We start from the raw sequence: 21,602 nt of genomic DNA on the forward strand, positions 1-21,602 counted from the left end.
CCGGCTCTGGGAGCTCTGATCTCGAAGACGACATGGCGTTCAGGAGACTGTGCCAGTCTGGAGGTAGAGCCATCTCTTACCTCGCCCATCAGACGGCCAACCTGTGGGCCAACTTGGTTCTTCGTCGTAGGGACGCAGTCCTTACCCGAGTGACCAAGGGGGCTGGGCGTGAGGCGGCACTCGGTCTTCGTAACGGACCTATTAGGAGTTCCACCGCTCTCTTTCCTGGGGAGATGGTGGACGCTGCGGTGGAGAGGCGGCGCACTGATGACAGTGACCGCCTGGTTCACCAGGCAGTCTCGAAGGTTTCTGGGCAATCTCAAGTTACTGCGGCTAAGCCTAAGAGTTTAGCTAGCGCTTCCTCGGCTGCTAAGACGGTTGCCCCGTCTAAGCCCGTGTGAAGACTCCTGTTTGCTTTCGACTTCTGCGAACGGTATGGCCGTAACCAGCCCTCCTCCCAGACCTCCTTTCCCCGAGGAGGTGGTGGAAGAATTCGAAGCGAGGTGGGAAACGCTAGGGACGGCGTTCCCCCTCACCTGCTGCCGGAAATTACGGGGGGTGCCTGGCGAGCCATTGGGCAACTTGGCAGCGCTACGGGGCCGAGTAACCTGGATAGTAGACGTACCTTCGGGAGGGATATCTACTACCCTTCGAATCTCGGCCACCCCTCATCTCCAACCCGGTCCATCTGCGAAACCTATGTCCGGGGTTCATCAAAGGACAACGCTCTTTGACAGGAGATCAAGACCATGCTGACGAAACGAGCTGTGGAAATCGTAGAGGATCAGTCACTGGGCTTTTACAGCCGCCTTTTCCTGGTGGAGAAGGCAACAACGGGGGGCTGGCGTCCGGTGATAGACCTCTCTCCCCTGAACCGTTTCGTTCGCAAGACTCGGTTCACGATGGAGTCGGCCACGATCCGTGCTTGACTCTATCAGGGGGAACGATTTCATGCTTTCAGTGGACCTGAAGGACGCGTATTTTCAAATACCTCCATCAGTCCTCCAGAAAGTACCTCCGCTTCATCTTCGACGGGACGGTGTACCAATTCAGGGCACTTTGCTTCGGTCTGTCAACTGCCCCACAGGTGTTCACGCGAGTGTTCACTCTGGTGTCTGCTTGGGCCCATTTGCACGGGATACGTCTCTTGAGGTATCTCGACGATTGGCTGGTTCCTGGCGAGCTCCCGCTCGCAGTTGCTGCAGGACAGAGATCGACTCCTCAAGTTTTGTCGCGATCTGGGATTGTGATAAACTACGAGAAGTCCGATCTCGAACCCAAGCAGAAGATGAAGTACCTGGGTATGCTGATCGACACGGTAGTAGAGCAAGTCTTTCCCGCAGACTTGCGGATCAGCAAATTCAGGGAGGCAGCCGGCCGGTTCCTGTCTCGGCAGGAGCAGGCAGCTCAGCAATGGCAAGTCGTGATCGGCCACCTGTCGTCACTCGAGAAGTTAGTCCCTCACGGGCGTCTTCACCTGCGGTCTCTCCAGTGGAGGCTAAGGGAGAGTTGGTCTCAGGCAAAAAGGATCCACCTTACTTCCCCGTGGCTTCTCACGGAGAAGGTGAGGCAGGACCTAGCCTGGTGGCTCGACGACAGGAACCTCTTAAGAGGAGTGCCCATCCGCACTCTCTCTCTCTCTCTCTCTCTCTCTCTCTCTCTCTCTCTCTCTCTCCCCGGAGATGTTGCTGTTCTCAGACACATCGACTGAGGGAAGGGGAGCACACCTGGAGGAGTTGCTGGCTGCAGGTGTGTGGGGGACCATCACGACAAGCACCTTCACATCAATGTCCTGGAACTCAAGGCGGCGTTTTACGCTCTCCAAGAATTCCAGGACCGCTTGGTGGACACTCGGTGGTGTTGATGTGCGACAACACAGTAGTGGCATACGTCAACAAGCAGGGGGACCTAGTGTCTCTCCCGCTACACCAGTTTTGACCGTGCAGGTGCACGAGTGGGCCGCGGCTCACTCAATAGAGCTGTCAGCACGCTACATTCCAGGCAAGAGGAATGTAGTAGCGGACAAGCTCAGCCGTCGGGATCAGGTGATAGGAACCAAGTGGTCTCTACACTCAGATGTGGCGGAAACGGCCTCTCAACCGGTGTGGGGGCGACCGGTCGTAGACCTGTTCGCTACCCGGCACAACAGAAAACTTCAGGTTTTCTTTTCAGCCGTGCCGGACCCATGGGCAGCTGCAGAGACGCTCTTCCAACACCCCTGGGACAACCTCTTCGTCTACGCCTTTCCTCCCTTCTGTCTGATTCGGAAAGTGATCAGCCGAGCACTGACCACCCGAATCTAAGGATGATCCTGGTGGCTCCCAAACGACCTCAGGCCGTTTGGTATCCGGACCTGCTGGCTCTTCTTGCGGAAGCACCGAGAGAGCGCCCCATTGGCACAACCTTTAGCCCAGCCACACGTAGAACGGTAACCACCAGCAGTCCAGTCCCTTCAACTTCACGGCTGGCTGTTATCCACCAGCCTCTTGCGAACGAGAGGCTTTTCTCGTAGCGCAGCAACAGAGATGGCTGGACACGTCCGACAGTCCTCTGCTGCTGTGTACAGTATGCAGCAAAACTCGAGTGACCTGATTTCAGTGATTTTCGTTCAAAAAGTGACTAACTGGCAACTCTTACCTTCTTCACATTTCTAATGACGCTAAATTGCAAGGGCGAAACATTTAGAAACTTCGCTCAAAAAAAGATACAGTTCACTTAGCATGGTTTTATAGTATAATGCTATATTTTTTTTTTTTTTTTCAAAATATCAGCTAGATCATTAGATAAACATTAACACCTTTATTTTTAATTATGGTAAATATGAAAATACGTAAATACTTAACGAATTTTACTTTTTAGCCATCATAGTAGTCTATTTAATGTAAAGAACGTATCGGAGATGTAGTTGTGGGCGTGGTCTAACATGACGTCAACTGTGGTCATTTGGCAAACATGGTTGGAGCAGCCCGACAGCCACCGGAAGCGTCACCCCCAACAAGGAGAGCTATAGTTGAGCTGCATCTTGCCAGATTTTCAAAAAGAGATATAGCTAATCGTCTTAATATCAACAAGACAACTGTGTATAGATGGCTAAAACGATACAACGACGGAGAAGGACTGAAAAGCCATCCTAGATCTGGGAGACCCCACTGCACAACCGCAGAAGAAGACGAAGTGTTAATTAATTATATAACTGAACATCCGTTTGCGTCATCATTTTCAGTGAAACGAGAAACAAGTATACAAACATCAGTTGACACTGTAAGACGTCGGTTTCGAGAAGCTGGTCTTCTATGTAGGAAACCTGCGCTCAAGCCTCTACTTACACAGACGCATATGGACCCATCGTTTTGGGAAACTGCTATATTTTGTGACGAGAAGACCTTTTGCAACGACCAACAGGGAAGACTGCACTGCTGGCGTCCAGGAAAAACCAGGTAATGAACATTTACTTATTTTGCCTTATATATTTTTACGTGGTAGCCTATGTGTGATATACTTTGTATTATAGGCCTAGTCTCTATATATGCTAAAGCTTTAATGAATAATAATTCCTTTTACACTGACAAATATCTTTAATGGAAGTTACGATGTAATAAGGGAGAAATAATGCAAGAGAAGATATAAATCAATTTGAGCTAGGGTGGGAGTTGGGAATTGTCATTACTGAGGAACCAGTTTAAATACCTATAAAATCCCGCCTCCACTTCGAAGTGTTGCTTGGCGGGAAACCAGTTGCAGAGGAAGTTCGTGCTAGCTTTCCTCCGAGACTCGTGAATGTTTGAATACACTTGCACTGACTTAAAAGACGTTTAAGGTTACTATGCTATGACAACTTTTCTTATTCCTCTTTTCCGAATGCATAATATGTACTATTAGGCCTACAACCAAAGCTTTCTTTCAATTATTTCACTGTAAAACTAAGTCTGGCAGAAAATACAACTGACGTAGCTGTTTCTAATATTTAAAAATGGTCTGTAATTGTATATTATCATCTAATAGAGGAAAGAAGGCGAAAAAGGTATAATTTTGTCTATATAATTTTTGGTTAAATGGATATTAAAGAACTGTTTCTCGGAGAAGAAAATTCAAATAGGCCTATACATACTTGTGGATATATATATATATATATATATATATATATATGTATATATATATATATATATATATATATATATATATATATATATATATGTGTGTGTGTGTGTGTGTGTGTGTGTGTGTGTGTGTGTGTGTGTGTGTGTATAGTTTTATAGAATAACCTTATAGTGTTTTTCTTAACATTGCACTTCAAGTCTTAAAAGTTAAAAGTTCTGTGATATAGCAATATTACTGAAAGTATGGCTTAATAAAATCGCCAATCCTTTTTTTTTTTTTCATCCATAACATCTATTGATGAGAGGAAGAACTGCATTTAAAATAGTTTCTTTTATATTTAAAAGTAAGCCCACTGTCATTGTTTCTCTCCGAATATCTGTAAATTTATATTTTCTATAAATCCTTCTCTCTATTTTTTTTTTCAGATTTGAGGATAAATATGTCGAACCAAATCGACGAAGTGGGAGGATAACCGCAGGCCTTTGGGGTTGGATGGCTTCTTGCGGACCAGGTGCTTTAGTGCCAATCCATGAGCGATTAAATGGCAGGCAGTATGTTGAGATTCTTGACGAGGTGCTGATTCCATCTGTTAGGATGCTACTGATTCCGGAACCATTGCCCATATTCTTGTAATGGACAACTCCTCTGTTCATAATAGCATGCCAGTGAGAAAATGGTTACAACAGCATCAAGAAGTCATTCGGATCGACAGGCCTGCAAAATCTCCGGATCTCAATCCCATTGAAAATTTGTGGGCCATTATGACAAAGGAATGGGATGGCTCCGTTCTGAACAGTAAACAAGCCATCATAAGCCATTGCTTGTCAGTGTGGGAGTCTTTGCGTGGGGAAAATATTTGCAGTAGACTGGTTGGTTGATAGTATTCCTAGACGGCTTAATTCGGTAATAGACAACCTAGGCTCACATACTAAATATTAATCAACCCTCTCTCTCTCTCTCTCTCTCTCTCCCTGTATGTATTTATGTGTAGCTATATATGTATGACGTGTTTTAAAAGACGAAGTTGTGTTTACTCTGTTTTGCTGGAATTTGTATTTTATTTTTCATAGGGACCTATGTATTTCATAGAATTATACGTATTTTAAAAAAAATAATTATAATGGTATACCATTTACTTAACCTATACCGTTTTTATTATCATCATATTCATTATTTGCTACTTGGTTTATTATTTACTAAGTTACATTTCTTGAGATCTACATAAGATTTCATTAGACCCAACTGGTGAAGGGTGCATAGTGGCCGGCCAATGGCTTAGCTTGTCTTACCCTAAGCCAAGTGCACTTCGCGCTTCTCGATTATATCATTTTTATTAAGCCTACAGGCCTATGAAGAAAATAATGACGTAAGTATACCACACCAAGACTGTGGAAGAATTTCACAAATCCTGCTTTATGGTCTTATAGATACCCTTCATAAGTTACAAAGATTTGATGCAACTTGTTGTTGTCTGGAATATAGCCTAGTATGTTATAAAGTCAATAGTATTGGCCTAGACATTATTGTTTATAATACGTTGCAGTTGTCATTCTGTAGAATCTGCACTCGACAGTTGTAGCTGATAATATCCGACCTGATTACTGTCTTCCATTCCTAAAGTAAAAGTAAAATAATATAAATTAATTGTATTTCTAATAGCGAAGATTACTCTTCACCTCGCTTATTTATTCATTTATTTATTATTTACTTTTCTTCAAACTGAAGAAACCCCTCGGGAGACTAGACTTATGTAGCACTGGCTATAACCTAAGCCTAAGCCATAATTTATTGCAAGTATCGAAATCACGATACTGACTAACATTTACTTTATACACAAAACTACAAAAGCGAAAAGTAATAACTTCGAATTCATATCCCAAATGCATCAGTTTTTATCATTAAACTATGCTCTGCTCAACTTTTCTCTTGCACTCCATCGCGATGTCCTCTTTCACAGTGTCCAGACTGACGATTCCACGACTCATGGAAGTCACGGTGAGCTGAGGTTTTCATGCTACAGTAACGTATTTAGTTTTCGTTCAGAAATATTGTAGCGTGAAATATTTTTGGTTTGCAGGTTCCAATATATTTCAATGATAGGATTCTATATAACAAGTGACCAACTTTTCCTCATACATACACGTTTATAAAATATGAGATTTAATACTAAGTGGCAACTTGAGAACAACGCTTGTCCAGTACAAAAATAAAAAAGTCACACGAGTTTTGCTGCATACTGTACCAGGGGAAGTGGGCCGTCTTCTGTGGTTGATGTCGTAGACGGGGTCTATCTCCTCTCAGAGCCACTCTTCAGCAGGTAGCGGATTTCCTCGTGTTTCTTCGCCGACGAGCAAGCTCCCTCAGTACCCACAGTCAAGGGATACAGAGCTGCCCTGTCCTAAAATGAGGGGACTGGATATCTCGAATTCGTTCGAGATTTCCTGCTTATGAGGAGCTTCGAAAGGTCTTGCCCACCCAGGGAACTCAGGCCCCCTGCTGTGGGACGTGACTCTTGTCCTTAGGAGTTTGACTCGAAGACCCTTTGAGCCACTCCGAGAGTCGTCAGACAGGGATCTGATCCTCAAGACCTCTTCTTGCTGGACCTGGCATCGGCGAAGAGAGTAGGGGAACTTCATGGTCTGTCTTTTGATGTTAAACACACCAGGGGCTGGGGATCTGTGACGCTCGATTTCGTCCCGAACTTCGTAGCTAAGACTCAGAATCCGTCGATCCCTGACGACAGGTTCGAGTCTTTCACAATCCCTCCCTAATGGACTTCACCGATAACGATGTGGATGAGATGCTGCTTTGTCCTGTGAGGGCACTACGGCGCTATCTGAAGAGAACTCGGACCCTCACCTCAGGCCTGAGTGTCCCGACGCCTCTTCGTTAGCACTGGGGATACCAAGAAAGAAGTATCCAAGAACACGCTTTCTTTCTGGCTGCGTGAGGTGATCAGGAGAGCGTACGAGGCTGATGGTAGTGATGACATCCGTATGCTCCGTCCCAGAGCCCACGAAGTCAGAGGTATTGGACCCTCCTTAGTGTTCCGTAAGAACTTCTCCGTGGCGCAGGTCCTGAAGGCAGGTGTCTGGGCCAACCAGACCACCTTCACGTCCTTCTACCTTCGGGATAGTTGCCCACAAGTCCTTGGATACTTTTTCCTTGTGACCTGTGGTGGCTGCTCAACACGTTGTGTAAGCTTACCCAGCACCCGAGCAGGCAGAACAGCATCGATTCCTGGTGTGACTGGGAGAATGAATGTGCGAATGAGAGTGTGACTGGCTTCTCTTCACCATCTTTCTCTACCTCTACCTGTGGGCAGAGGGACACGGTCGTCACCATGCTGGAAAGGAGTCTGATGCAGGTAAGCTACTCGACCGAGCTCCAACCTATCCCTTTCATTAGGGATAGGAGCATATATCCACCACTTCCTCCTACAAGGGGGGGGAAGTGGATGCCTACATGAGACAAACCCATGACTTTATATTTGCTCCTGTACAGGAACAAGTTCTTACAAATGCTGATACGAAGAGATACGCTTGCCTCTCTCTTAGTACTCGCCCCAGAGGTCTGACCATTGATCCTGCGTTGCACACACCCCGATCAATCGGACAGAGGCTTGGATCCCTCCCTCGCTCTTACGACCAGGGAGGCATTCCAGGGATGGACGAACACCAGTCTGTTCATCAAAAGACTCAGATTCCTCCCACCAAGAAGTGAGTCTTCGTATTGTTAAAGGACCGATGGTTTGTATTATGTATCGGAACAAATGACAATTTGTCGAAAATTGCATTTTTCCTAACTATACAAACCTGAGTTCCTTTACATATAGTCCCTCCTCATGCCACCCCTCACTCTGCGTATTTTGCATGGGCCAAAAGCAAAAGTAATTTGTTTACCTCCCGATCGGACAAGCAGTTAACTACCGTTCTCCACTTGTTCGAAGCTTACGACCGTTCCAGCTGCCGCTAGCTACTTTTTTTTTTTCCTATTGTTTTAAAGGACCTCAGGTTTGTATAGTTAGGAAAAATGCAATTTTCGACAAATTGTCATTTTTGGGTGAAAGTGAAAATTGTAAGTGCAGTACTCTTTTTCATTTATATTTTGTTCATGAGACTTACCTGTCAGATATATATATAGCTGTATTCTCCGAAGTCCGACAGAATTTTAAAACTTACGACACGCGCAGTGGGAGGCCAGGTGGTTAGTACCCATTCCTGCCGCTGGGAGGCGGGTATCAGGAACCATTCCCATTTTCTATTCAGATTTTCTCTGTCGCCGGTACTGTCAACACCTGTTTTCAGTACCTCCGTCATTGGATTTTGTAAACTTTGTTGCCACTTAAGTATTCTGATTGTCTTTTGGTTTTTTACTTTGGTTTTGTGGCTAGGCACACGCTATTGTGGACTGTTTTGAATTTGGCTTTGATTTTTCTTGAATAAGATGTCTGGTTCTAGTTCTGCTAGTTTCAGGGTATGTTGTGTGGAAAAGTGTAAGGTGAGGCTACCGAAGGCTTCGGTAGATCCCCACACTGTATGCACGAGCTGTATGGGACATGTGTGTTTGGTAAATGATTGATGTAAGGAATGTGAGAGTTTGTCTGATTGAGGCTGGAAGACGTATGATTCCTATGTGCGCAAGTTAGAGCGTGACAGGATCAGGAGGTCTTCCTCCAGGAGCGTGTCAGGCAGTAGACATCAGGGTAGTAATTTTTCCCCTGCTAACCCTCCTGTAGACTTTGCTACCCCTAACCCTGTGGTGTTGCCTTCGGGCCCTGAGATTGTGTCTGCGGAGGGTAATGCCCTGTCTGTGATTATGGAGTCCATCCGTAACCTGGAATCCAAAGTGCTCGCTTTACAAAGTGGTGTGGTGAAGTGCAGTGATAGTACCCCTAGTGTTGTGGAGGGGGCATCAGATCGGCCCTATAATGCCTCTAGGCCTGGACCTCTGTCGAACTCCCAAGACTTAGGGAGTGGGCAAGTCGAAAGCCAAAAGAGGGTTACGGGGGCTCCCCGCCGATCTGCGTCCCTTCGGCAGATTCCTGTTGACGCTTGCTTCCCAGGTTGCCAAGGATCGTGCTCGTGCACGAATCCTTAAGGATTGCTTCTCGTCCTCCGAAGCGTCTTCCCCGCGCAAGGGGTGGAGTTCTCGGAAGGACTCTCGCCCTTTTGAAGGAGAAGCTTCAGAGAGGAGGACGCTTCATGTCCCTTTTCTCCAGATGCTTTTCGGTCGTCTCAGGAGAGTTTTGACGCTTTCCCAATGCAGAAGAGGACTAGGACGTCATCAGAGGATGACGCTGTTGAGCGCCCCAGTCGCTCCAGGGAGAGAGCTTTAGCTTTTCCTGTGAGAAGGAGAAGGCGTCTCCTCGCCCCTCGTCTTCCCACAGGATCAGCCCTTCCCCTGAGAAGGAGTCTTCTCCTTCGTTTATTGCTGAGAGAGAGGCAGAGCCGCGTCGACGCAGGAAGGACTCGAGGCTGCCTATCAAGAGGTCCAAGCAGTCCCCCTCTCCTTCTCCTCGTTCGTCTCCTTCGCCTGCTTTGTCCCCCTCTAGATTTCATTTGGCACCCCAGCGCTTGTCTAGAGGGTGCAATGAGCGTCTCCCCAGACTCTCTTCTGTCGAGAGGGAGGAAGACCGTAAGGCTCATCATAGCAGGGATCGTCTTGCCTCTTGCTCCCTTCATGACGCTCTGCATGCTGCTAGGCATGACGCTCCTCAGGCTGCTCGCCTTGACGTTTCTCAGGCTGCTGCTACTCTTCAGGACGCTCGTCAGGACGCCCATCAGGATGCTCGTAGGGATGCTCGTCAGGGCGCCTCCTTCACAGATCTTCCAGACGCTTCAGAGGCTGTTGTAAAAGTCGTTCAGCCTTGTGCGACAAGTTCTTCGCAGCGGAGGTCCCTCTTGAGAGTTGGGCCTAAAGGTCTTAGACCTCTTAGTTCTTTTGTGGATTCGTCTGTTGCTCCCGTGGAAGAGGGAGAGTTAGGAAGTTCGTCGGAGGCCGCAGATGAAGAGCAGCCTTCTACGTCGTCTTCATCCTCAGACTACCAGGTCTTGGCCCGCCTTCTTAGAGAATTGTTTGGAGACAAGTTCCAACCCTCGGCCCCTCGCTCTCCTCCTTCGCAGTTAGCTTCACCGAAAGTGAGTAGAACGCCGGGATTTGTGATAATGAAGACTTCTCTTTCTACGAAGAGAGCCTTCAAGAAGGTCCACGACTGGATGGATTTGAGGAAGGCCCAAGGCAAGACTTCTTTTGCCCTTCCTCCGTCGAGACTGAGTGGTAAAGCAGGGATTTGGTACAAAATGGGAGAGGACATTGGGTTGAGAGTTCCTTCCTCTTCCCAGGGAGACTTTGCCAGCCTAGTAGACGCTCCAAGGAGGTCTCTCCTTTCCTCGGCGAAGGTGTCGTGGACTCCTTCTGAATTAGACCATCATCTGAAAGGACTGTTTCGGACAATGGAAGTATTCAACTTTCTGGACTGGTGTTTGGGAGTCCTGGATTTGCAGTCGTGGAGTCCGGACTCGATTAGTCTGGGGGAGCTGTCCAGCGTTTTGGCGTGCATGGACAAGGCTGTCAGGGATGGTTTTGTACAGGGCTCTTGAAGAAGAGAGCTTTGTATTGTAACTTCACTGCAAAGTCTGTTTCTCCCTCACAGAGGGCAGAGTTGCTGTTCGCCCCTCTTTCGAGCCATCTTTTCCCCCAGTCTATGATCAAGGATCTAGCCGTCAGCCTGCAGGAGAAGGTTACTCAAGACCTCCTGGCCCAGTCTTCCAGACGTCCAGCAGTCCCTGCAGCTACTACGCTTGGGCAGGCTTCCAGGTAGCAGAAGCCCTTTCGCGGAGGAGCTTCCTCGAGATCGTCTCCTCGAGGAAGAGGTCTTCCCAGAGGCAGAGCCCCCCTTCCAAGCTCAGGGGTAAGAAATGATGCGTCAGTCCTTCAGACACCAGTCGGAGCCAGGCTTCTTTCCTTTGCAAAAGCCTGGAGAGCGAGAGGGACGGACAGCTGGTCCCTTGAAGTCATCGAGAAGGGATACAAGATACCATTCCTCAAACTTCCCCCTCTGTGCACTACACCCAGGGATCTGTCACCCTCTTACCATCGAGAGAAGCAGCAGATTCTTTTCGATCTGCTCGAGCAAATGCTCGAAAAGAGGGCTGTGGAACAGGTCCTAGACCTGGAATCCCCAGGTTTCTACAACAGGTTGTTCCTGGTGCCGAAACAGTCAGGAGGTTGGAGACCAATCCTAGACGTCAGCAGGCTGAACCTTTTTGTAGAAAAACAAAAATTCAAGATGAGACGCCTCAGTCGGTTCTAGGAGCCTTAAGACCTTCAGGACGCCTATTTTCATGTCCCCATCCATCCTCAGTCAATGAAGTACCTGAGGTTTGTCCTGAGGGGGCAAGTTTTTCAGTTCAGGGCTCTTTGCTTCGGGCTAAGCACAGCCCTGATGGTTTTCACGATTCAAATGAGGAATGTGGCGAGATGGCTTCATCTTTCAAGTATATGAATCTCTCTGTACTTAGACGATTGGCTCATTCGAGCCCCGTCGGAGTCGAGGTGTCTGGAGGACCTTCATACGACGCTAGAATTGGCAAAGTCGTTGGGACTTCTGGTGAACTTCGAAAAGTCCCATCTGATCCCAACGCAGTCCATTGTGTATCTGGGGATTCAGATGGATTCAGTGGCTTTCAAGCTTTTCCGTCCCAGGAACGACAGCAGCAATGCTTAGACAAAGTTTCAGCCTTCCTGGGGAAGGAAACATGCTCGGTGAGGGAATGGATGAGTCTGCTGCTGGGGACATTTCCTCGCTGGAGAAGTTTGTTTCCCGGGGAGACTGCATCTCAGACCTCTCCAGTTTTTCCTTGCGGAGAACTGGGAAAACAAGGAGGATCTAGATGTGATATTGAGGATCTCAAAAACCAGTAAAGGTTCACTAAAGGTGGTGGCTCGACCCTGCAAAGCTGGCAGAGGGTTTTTCTCTCAAGCTTCAGAGCCCCTACCTAGTGTTGTTTTCCGACGCGTCCACGTCAGGATGGGGAGCAACACTAGCGGGGGAAGAAGTGTCAGGCACCTGGAGAGGGGAACAGGTGTCCTGGCACATAAATCTCAAAGAATTGGGGGCAATTCATTTGGCTCTCCAGTTCTTCGAGGAACAAGTGTCAGGCCGAGTAGTCCAGATCAACTCGGACAATACCACAGCTCTGGCCTACCTCAAGAAACATGGAGGAACACACTCTCGGTCCCTGTTCGGCCTAGCAAGAGAGATCCTGTTGTGGGCCCAAGCACGGGAGTAACGATCCTTACGAGGTTCGTGGCAGGAGTCGAGAAAGTCAGTGCTGATCTACTCAGTCGGCTAGAGCAACTGCTTCCGACTAAATGGACCCTTCACCAAGAGGTATGCCAGGAACTGTGGAAGTTATGGGGACGTCCTCTGGTAGATCTGTTCGCAACATCGAGGACGAAGAGACTTCCTCTATACTGCTCCCCTGTACTCGATCCAGGAGCAGTAGCGGTAGATGCCCTTCTCTGGGATTGGACAGGGATGGACGTGTATGCCTTTACCCCGTTCAAGATCTTGGGAGAGGTCATCAGGAAGTTTGCAGCATCGGAAGGGACGAGGATGACGTTGATCGCCCCGCTTTGGCCTGCGAAGGAATTGTTCACAGAGGTCAATGACCTTCTTAATAGACTTCCCGAGGACGCTACCTTTGAGAGTCGATCTACTCAGACAGCCCCACTTCGAGAGGTACCACAAAAACCTCCCCGCTCTGAGTCTGACTGCGTTCAGACTATCGAAAAGTTGGCCAGAGCGAGAGGTTTTTCAAGACCAGTGGCAAGAGCTATTGCCAATGCAAGGAGAGCTTCCTCTCTTGCGGTGTACCAATCGAAGTGGGCCGCTTTCAGGAGTTGGTGTAGGAAGAAGGGCATTTCCTCAACCACGACCTCTATGAATCAGATAGCCGACTTCCTCCTTTATAAGGAAAGAAGAAAAGCTGGCAGTCCCAACAATAAAAGGATATAGGAGGATGTTGTCAGCGGTCTTTAGACACAGAGGTCTGGACCTAGCTAACAACAAGGACCTTCACAATCTCTTAAGGTCTTTTGAAACCACTAAGGTGGCTCAGCCTAAGCTGCCTTCTTGGAACTTGGACGTGCTCTTGAAGTTCCTGACGTCCAGTCCGTTCGAACCTCTCCATTCTGCAACTTTGAGGGATGTGACCAGAAAGGCTGTTTTCCTAACTGCTCTGGCGACGGCAAAGAGAGTTAGCGAAATTCAAGACATCAGCAACCATATAGGCTTTAAAGGGCATAATGCCGTTTGTTCCTTAAGCCCGACGTTTTTAGCCAAGAATGAAAACCCGTCTAACCTTTGGCCCAGGAGCTTTGAGATCAAGGGTATGGCTGAAATTGTTGGACAAGAGCCAGAGAGAGTCCTGTGCCCTGTCAGGGCTCTCAAATTTTATTTGCTTAAGACGAAGGAATGTTGAGGTCCTTCAGACAATTTGTGGTGTTCTGTAAGAAGCCAGACTTGCCTATGTCAAAGAATGCTCTGGCGTTCTTCCTGTCAGGACAGTGATCTTAAACTGTTTAAAGTGAATGCTCACGAGGTGAGGGCGATCGCAACCTCCGTGGCATTTCAGAGGAATATGGCACTCAGTGACATCCTGGGCGCCACCTTTTGGCGAAGCAACTCTGTGTTCGCTTCACACTACCTGAGGGATGTGAAAACAACATATGAGAACTGCTGTTCGCTAGGGCCATACGGATCCGCAGATACAATTTTGGGGGCAGGAAATAGCACTCATCCTATCCTTTAGAAATGGTTAGGAAGAGTTTTTAATTTTATTGTGTTTGTTATGGTTGTTGGTCAGCCGCCAGAGGCGGACTTCCCATTCTTTGTAGTCCGAAGTTATGCTATATTGAATTTATGTTTAGGCTTGGTCAGGTGGTGGTTTTTGCTTCGTTGCCCTCATAGTAAGGTCAATATGGTCTACTAGTCGCATTGTGGTCACGCCCCCATTGACAGATCATCTAGAACTCACCAGCTATACAGGTCACTACCTTGCTGGAGACTCTAGTAAAGCAGAAGCAGACTTGGGTGACAGTAATCACGAAGTCAGCTATGCTAACAGGTAAGGAACCAAGGTGTCAATCATCTACATGTATGTAATTTGTTTCCTAAATCCTATTCTGTCTCTTCCCACCTCCAATGGTGGGATTCAGCTATATATATATCTGACAGTCAAGTCTCATGAACAAACTGATATTGTTATGATACAATAAAGTTTGTTCATACTTACCTGGCAGATATATATATTGATAGTGCCCACCCACCTCCCCTCAGGAGACAGTGGCACTAGAAAATCTGAATAGAAAATGGGAATGGTTCCTGATACCCGCCTCCCAGCGGCGGGAATGGGTACTAACCACCTGGCCTCCCACTGCGAGTGTCGTAAGTTTTGAAATTCTGTCGGACTTCGGAGAATACAGCTATATATATATCTGCCAGGTAAGTATGAACAAACTTTATTTTATCATAACAATATCATTTTATTATAATAAAATGTCATTTTTCAGATCAAACACATCATTTTAATCAACTGTGGTGGGTGCATAGATATCGTTGACCTTTTACAGCCTGCAGATGATATTATCTTTTTCATCGCGGACAATCATCGCCCCCTTGATATATGCAACATCTACAGTGGAGAGCAGGTGAGACAAGTCACATACAGTATATTTATTTGAAAAATATATAATAATTTACAATTTGGAAGGTTTACAGAGTGATGTGGTTCCATTCACTTATTCTTATAACTACAGTTTCATGTTAACTGCTATGTTCAGAGTTTTAAGATGTTTGTTTGATTAGTAGGTGGTGAGTTTATACTTCGTACTTGTTCATTTTCTCATTATTCATTAACCTATTCCATCTTATGACATTGATAGTTGTTCATACTCGGAACAAACCTTCGGTCTTAACAATAGGATATTTTCCAAGTGCTAGCTGGTAACCTTTTAAAACAATCAAAGATTGTTAAGCAAGGAATCTGTGACATCTGGCAATGCCTGGGCTTACGAGGTGAAAGCTGGTCACAGACCGCGCATTGGACCTCGTGACGCTTTAGTCTTTCCTTAACCGCCTTGGGGAGTAGAACGCTTACGCTTTGCTCTCCTTTCAAGCCGGTTATTTGTGTCCGTGTTCTGTCTTTCAGTGTGTGTGGTGTGTGTATTTGTTATTATGGCTTCCTCCAAGTCTTCACAGCCTCGTCAACATATGTACCCAGGTCTTCGGAGTTTTCCGTATGCACGTCCGTGTTCGTGCAAGTGAGAGGAGTGCCCCTCCAGCTGCCCCATATGGTCGTGCTTCCTCATCGCAGGTTTGTGTTTGTGGGATTGGTAGTGGAGTTTGCGGAAGGGAGACATCCTCGTCTTTGTTACATGGTAGTGTCTCTCCAGTGCGTGCTAGTAATGCATCAACATCTTCTCTTCACGGCTTCGTCTCTCCTCATGGACGTGCTTGTGACAGTATGAGTGTCGAGTCTTCATCTTCCATATGCGGACATATTTCAGGCTTGTCACCGTACGTGCTGACATTGTTTTTGGAGGTACTTCTTCGTCTGCTTCAGTTCTAGTTCGTCGAAGTAAGGATGACAAGGCACTGATTTTAGCTCCCTAGCAAAGCTTCATCAGTGTTGCATGTGTAGGACGCAAGCTCAGTCTTCTATCACTCCTACATGCATTGAAGCCTTACTGCGTGCCAGTCAGGATCCTAAGATTCTTTTGAACTTCCCCTGTCGGGCTACATTCTGAGTCCCATCCTTGCAATGTGTGAACGCTTTGGTGTCAGACCGAGATGGCTCTCTACGTTCAAAGGGGTCGTCCATGTTTCTTCTTCCTCCTCTCACACAGCATAGGAAGTGCTATTCGACTAATGTGGCTCATTTCATGTCTCGTCACCTTAACCTGTACGTGATCCAACTCAAACCTGGTTTAACCTTAGACCAAGTTAGGTCGGAAGGTCCTTCCTTGTCGTCACAAGAGGCCTTAGCTATAAAGACTATGGCGGCTTCCATCTTCCAGACGGTCTCATGGCTTGACTTTTGGTTCACCGTGATAGCCAAAATTGCTTCAGATAGGTCTGCAGAAGGATTAGCGAGTGTCTTCTTTCGTTAGACTAGTATTGCAGTCCGGTGGTAAGTCATTTTCTTACCTGGCCCATCTAAGTGCAAACTTGTGGTCCAACCTCCTTCTAGCCAGAAGAGACGCAGCTTTATCCAAGGTGACAAGCTCAGTGAACTCTGAGTCTTTGTCGGCTCTCAGGAATGGGTGTCTCGTCACTCCATTTATTGACAGTCGAGTACACCAGTGGGCAATCGACAACTCATTGGAGCTCTTGGCCAGATACATTTCAGGCAAGAAGAATGTGGTCGCCACTAGGCTGAGTTGTCGGAACCAAAATCTTGGCACAGAGTGGTCTCTGCATCAAATTGTGGCAGACAGGCTTTTTCAGGTTTGGGGGAGGCCTATGTTAGACCTCTTTATCAACTCACTTCAACAGAAAACTGGAAGTGTACTGTCAGGTGGTCCCAAATGCTCTAGCTCTGGTAGAGAGGACCCTTCGGACAACCTCAAGGTGTACGTTTTGCCTGATCCGTCAAGTTCTGAACAGAGTAATGAGTTCTCGAAATCTCAGGATGACTTTGGTTGCTCTTCTGTGGCTGCAAGCAGAATGATTTCCGGACCTTCTGTTCCTTCTGTCAGAGGTTCCAAGAGAGATTCCCCCGTGGCAGTAGCTTCTATGCCAGGCTCACGTTGAAGGGTTTCACCAGTCAGTAGAATCCTTGTCTCTTCACATATGGAGACTATCAAGTATCTCCTCTGAGTGAGAGGTTTTGCTCAGGAAACAGCGAGACATATCCAGTTATCTCAGGAAGTCCTCTTCAGCAGTTTACCAGGGGAAATGGGCAATTTACTGCGGTTGGTGTCGTCGACTAGGTTTATCTCCACTCAAAACCTCTATTCATTGTATAGCAGATTTCTTGGTCTTCGTCAGGTATGAGAAAGGCCTTTCAGTTTCTGCTATCAAGGGCTACAGAGCGGCGTTGAGTTTGGTGCTACGTCTGAGAGGCATTGACATCTCTTCATCCTGGGAAATCTTGTTGTTCAGGGGTTTCAAGCAGGCCTGTTCTCCAAGGGAACTCAAGCCTCCAGCTTGGGATGTTTCGTTGTCCTGAGAAGTTTCACCAGAGCTCCTTTCGAGCCCTTGCACCGATCATCAGACAGAAATTTGACGCTCAAGACAGTTCCTTTTGGCCTTGGCTTCTTTGAAGAGAGTGGGGGAGCTTCTTAGCCGAAGTTATGATGTGAAACGTACCAGGGGTTGGGGGGTCTGTAACCTTCAAGTTTGCCCCAGAATTCGTGACCAAGACCCAGAATCCCTCGGTGCATGGACGACAGCATTTGTCACCTTTTTTTGCCATTCATCTTTAAATGACTTTTGTGGACAAGTACCCACAAAGACACTACTTGTTATTGTCCTGTCAGAGCCCTACGTTGCTATCTTAAAAGGACTCGACATCTCAGACTTGGGTGTCGTGGGCTTTTTGTTGGCACTGGTTGGTCCAAGAAAGAAGTTTCCAGGAACACTATTTCTTTTGGATACGTGAGGCAGTCAAGCAGGCTTAGTCGTCTCTTGATGGCTCTGTCACTGAGTTTGTGCAAGCTAGAGCACATAACAAATCCCTGTGAGTATATGGTTTGTTATTTGAACAGTCAGAATTTTCTTCAGTTCCCTGGATGCAATGAATCTGCTCATATATCATTGTATTGCAACCCAGATGGCTGAGTTGTTAGATATCAGTTTATCTATCTTCTCACGGGCATTGGTCCACCTTTAGAACTCGTTCTTTTAAAGAGGAGGTCAGGTGGGTTAACTCCCAGCTGGGTTAGGATACTTGTACCTCCCTCCAAGTATAAGTTTATCTATCCTATTGTAAGACCGAAGGTTTTGTTTCTTTGTTTCACATGAACAAATGACAAATTTTTAAATCAATTTGTATTTTTCATAGCTAACAAACCTGAGGTCTTAATGTGTACTGCCCACCTCTAGCAGGCCCTATCTATCTTTTATTATCTCCTGGGTTGGAGAAAGACTAAAGCATCACAAGGTCCAATTCGCAGTTGCTAACCATGCTTTCACCTCGTACATGCAGGTGTTGCCAGATCTCACAGATACCTTGCTTTACAATCTTTGATTGTTTTAACCGGTTACCAGCTGGCGCTTGGAAAATATCCTCGTGTTTAGACCTTAGGTTTGTTAGCTATGAAAAAAATAAATAGATTTAAAAATGTGTCATTTTTATGGACATAATTATACTAATATATTCAGATTTGAGGAAGCCATATTATAGGTTCATTCACTTCTTGTATAATATTACATTGTTTTTTTTTCCTTTAGGATTGATTTGTATAAACTCATGAATTTTTATGCCACAAGCAAGTGTTTGCATTTACATACATACTGGGAGAAGTGTGCTACCAAGTGGCTTAATCATATAAATTTGTTAATATTTGTGTACAGTACTTGACTTTTCTGTTGCTCATTACATATGTATGATCTATGAATATCTCGCTTTAGATTTGGAATTTACTCAGGATCTGACTTTTAACAAACAGGTTCGAATCCTTTCCAAGTTAGGAGATGATGAACAGGTGCCTGCATTCGGTGATGTTTTCCGAGAAGACGAGGTAAGTTTCTGATCATCTTGAGAATTTTTGTCATAGTTGTCAAATCAACATTATTAACCCTTAAACGCCGAGCCGGTATTTCCGAAAGTGTCTCCCGTATGCCGGCGGCGTTCACGAGGGAGCGCCGAAGCAGAAAAAAAGTTTTTTTTTTTAAATCACAGCACGCTTAATTTTCAAGATTAAGAGTTCATTTTTGGGTCCTTTTTTTGTCATTGCCTGAAGTTTAGTATGCAACCATCAGAAATGAAAAAAATATCATTATCATATATAAATATTGGAATATATGACAGCGCAAAAAAAAAATTTCATACATAATTGTATGCAAATCGCGCTGTGAGCAAAACGGTTAACGCTAACGAGTTAATTATTTTTTGTTGTTGTATTGTACACTAAATTGCGATGATTTTGGTATATAACAAATTGTAAAACAATCAAAGCAACACAGAAAATATTATCACAATATGATGCATGAATTCGTAATGCGCAGATGTAAAAAAAAAAGCTGTTTTCAAAAATTCACCATAAATTGAAATATTGTGCTAGAGACTTCCAATTTGTTGCAAAATAAAGGTAATTGCTTGAATATTACTAGACTGTAAGTGTTGTAGCTTTCAATTGCAGTTTTTGACCATTTCAGTCAAGTTAAAGTTGACCAAAGGTCGAATTTTTTTTATTTATCGTTATTTATATGAAAATATTTCAAAACTGATAAAAGCTACAACCAAGGATTGTTTTTTGTTGTATTCTACATGAAATTGTGCACATTTTCATATATAGAACTTTATGTAACGGCTAATTTAAAATGGTGCAAACATTACGACAATCGGACGAAAAAATTTATGATTTTTTCGGAAGAGTTACCGCGCGGACATAAGGAAAAGGTTTTTTTTTTTACAATTCACCATAAATCAAAATATTGTGCTGGAGACTTCCAATTTGTTGCAAAATAAAGGTAAATGATTGAATATTACTAGAATGTAATAGTTTTAGCTTACAATTGCGTTTTTTTTCCATTTTGGTCGAGTCAAAGTTGACCAAAGGTTGAAATTTTGGCACTTATCGTTATTTATATGAAAATATTTCAAAACTAATAAAAGCTACAACCATGGGTTGTTTATTGTTGTATTCTACAGGAAATTGCGCACATTTTCATATAAACTTTATGTAACGGCTAATTTAAAATGGTGCAAACATTGCGACAATGGGACAAAAAATTTTGATTTTTCAGCAGTTACCGCACGGACGTAGAAAAAAGTTTTTTTCTACAATTCACCATAAATCAAAATATTGTGCTGGAGACTTCCAATTTGTTGCAAAATAAAGGTAAATGATTGAGTATTACTAGAATGTAAGAGTTTTAGCTAACAATTGCGGTTTTCGACCATTTCGGTCGAGTCAAAGTTGACCGAAGGTTGAAATTTTGGCACTTATCGTTATTTATATGAAAATACGTACTTCAAAACTGATAAAAGCTACAACCAAATGCTGTTTATTGTTGTATTCTACATGAAATTGCACACATTTCCATATATAAAACTTTATGTAACGGCAAATTTAAAATGGTGCAAACATTATGACAATTAGGCGAAAAAATTTATGATTTTTTCGGAAGAGTTACCGCGCGGACGTAAGGAAAAAGTTTTTTTCCATAAACTCTCTATAAATTGAAATATTGTGCTAGAGACTTCCAATTTGTTGCAAGATGAAGGTAAATGATTGAATATTACTAGAATATAAGAGTTTTAGCTTACAATTGCGTTTTTTTACCATTTCGGTAGAGTCAAAGTTGAACCGAAGGTTGAAATTTTGGCACCTCGTTATCGTTATAAATAAAAATATTTCAAAACTGATAAAAGCTACAACCATGAGTTGTTTTTTGTTGTATTCTACATGAAATTGTGCACATTTTCATATATAATACTCTATGTAACGGCTAATACACTATAAAACGGTGCAAAAATTATGTCAAAGTGACGAAATAATTTCAGAGATGTCGCTGATGCTTTTTAGTGCGAGAAGAAAGAAATTCGCGCTTGCGCACCTGGGTAACGATTGTAAACAAAACAACAGCTTGATCCGTGAGCTCCCAGCATCCCCCAAGGCGCGTGATTCAAAAGTTTTCACCTAGTAGGCCTCTAACTATTTTTCCGCGAATTTTTAAAAAACTTTTTTATATCGATGTACCATACGTCAGTTCATCACCCTACAGACAGTTTTCGTTGACGTTTAATATGTCCAATCGGCGTTAAAGGGTTAACATTCACCCTTGTAATCAAGAATAATTTTTGTTCTGTTGTATCTTGTCAGCTTTTTGCTCAAGTTTCCATTTTAGTAAATGTGGAGATTTGTGATATCTGAGGCATATTGCATTTTGACCAGGCTACCTTTACTTTCAAAATGATGGGTAATATGAAAGAGTGAATTGGTAAGTCTTGAGCCCTAGGGAAGTTACATACTGCCCAAAAGCAAAGATCTTCATTCTATATGTATATATAGGAACCAGTGATGAGAGAATCTGGACAACAGCAAATTTAAACATTGCATTGTATTATACAGAGATAACCATTTTATTCATTAAAGAACAAACCCACTTTTTAAAATTAGTGTAAGTCCTTGGTAGCCCAGTCTCCAGTCTTGTTTGACACCTGCAATCTTGCTCTTCTGGATTCCATTTATATTTTGCCTCATATTACCTGTATCTTGTTAATTTTCATCATCACCTTACTTTCACTTAGCCAATTGTCAAAATTCTC

At 44.7% G+C, this 21,602-nt stretch overlaps 1 protein-coding gene across 1 annotated transcript in view; it reads left to right on the forward strand.

Annotated features, from left to right (window-relative positions):
• Window positions 1-21,602, forward strand: part of LOC135226718 (cell division control protein 45 homolog) — a 295,413-nt gene that overhangs the window by 21,370 nt on the left and 252,441 nt on the right. The window contains 2 exon segments of the mRNA XM_064266425.1: window positions 14,677-14,814; window positions 18,778-18,849. Of these exon segments, the coding sequence (XP_064122495.1) occupies window positions 14,677-14,814; window positions 18,778-18,849 (210 nt within the window).

The sequence above is a fragment of the Macrobrachium nipponense genome, chromosome 15, assembly GCF_015104395.2.
Source record: "Macrobrachium nipponense isolate FS-2020 chromosome 15, ASM1510439v2, whole genome shotgun sequence".
Taxonomy (NCBI): Eukaryota; Metazoa; Arthropoda; class Malacostraca; order Decapoda; family Palaemonidae; genus Macrobrachium; species Macrobrachium nipponense.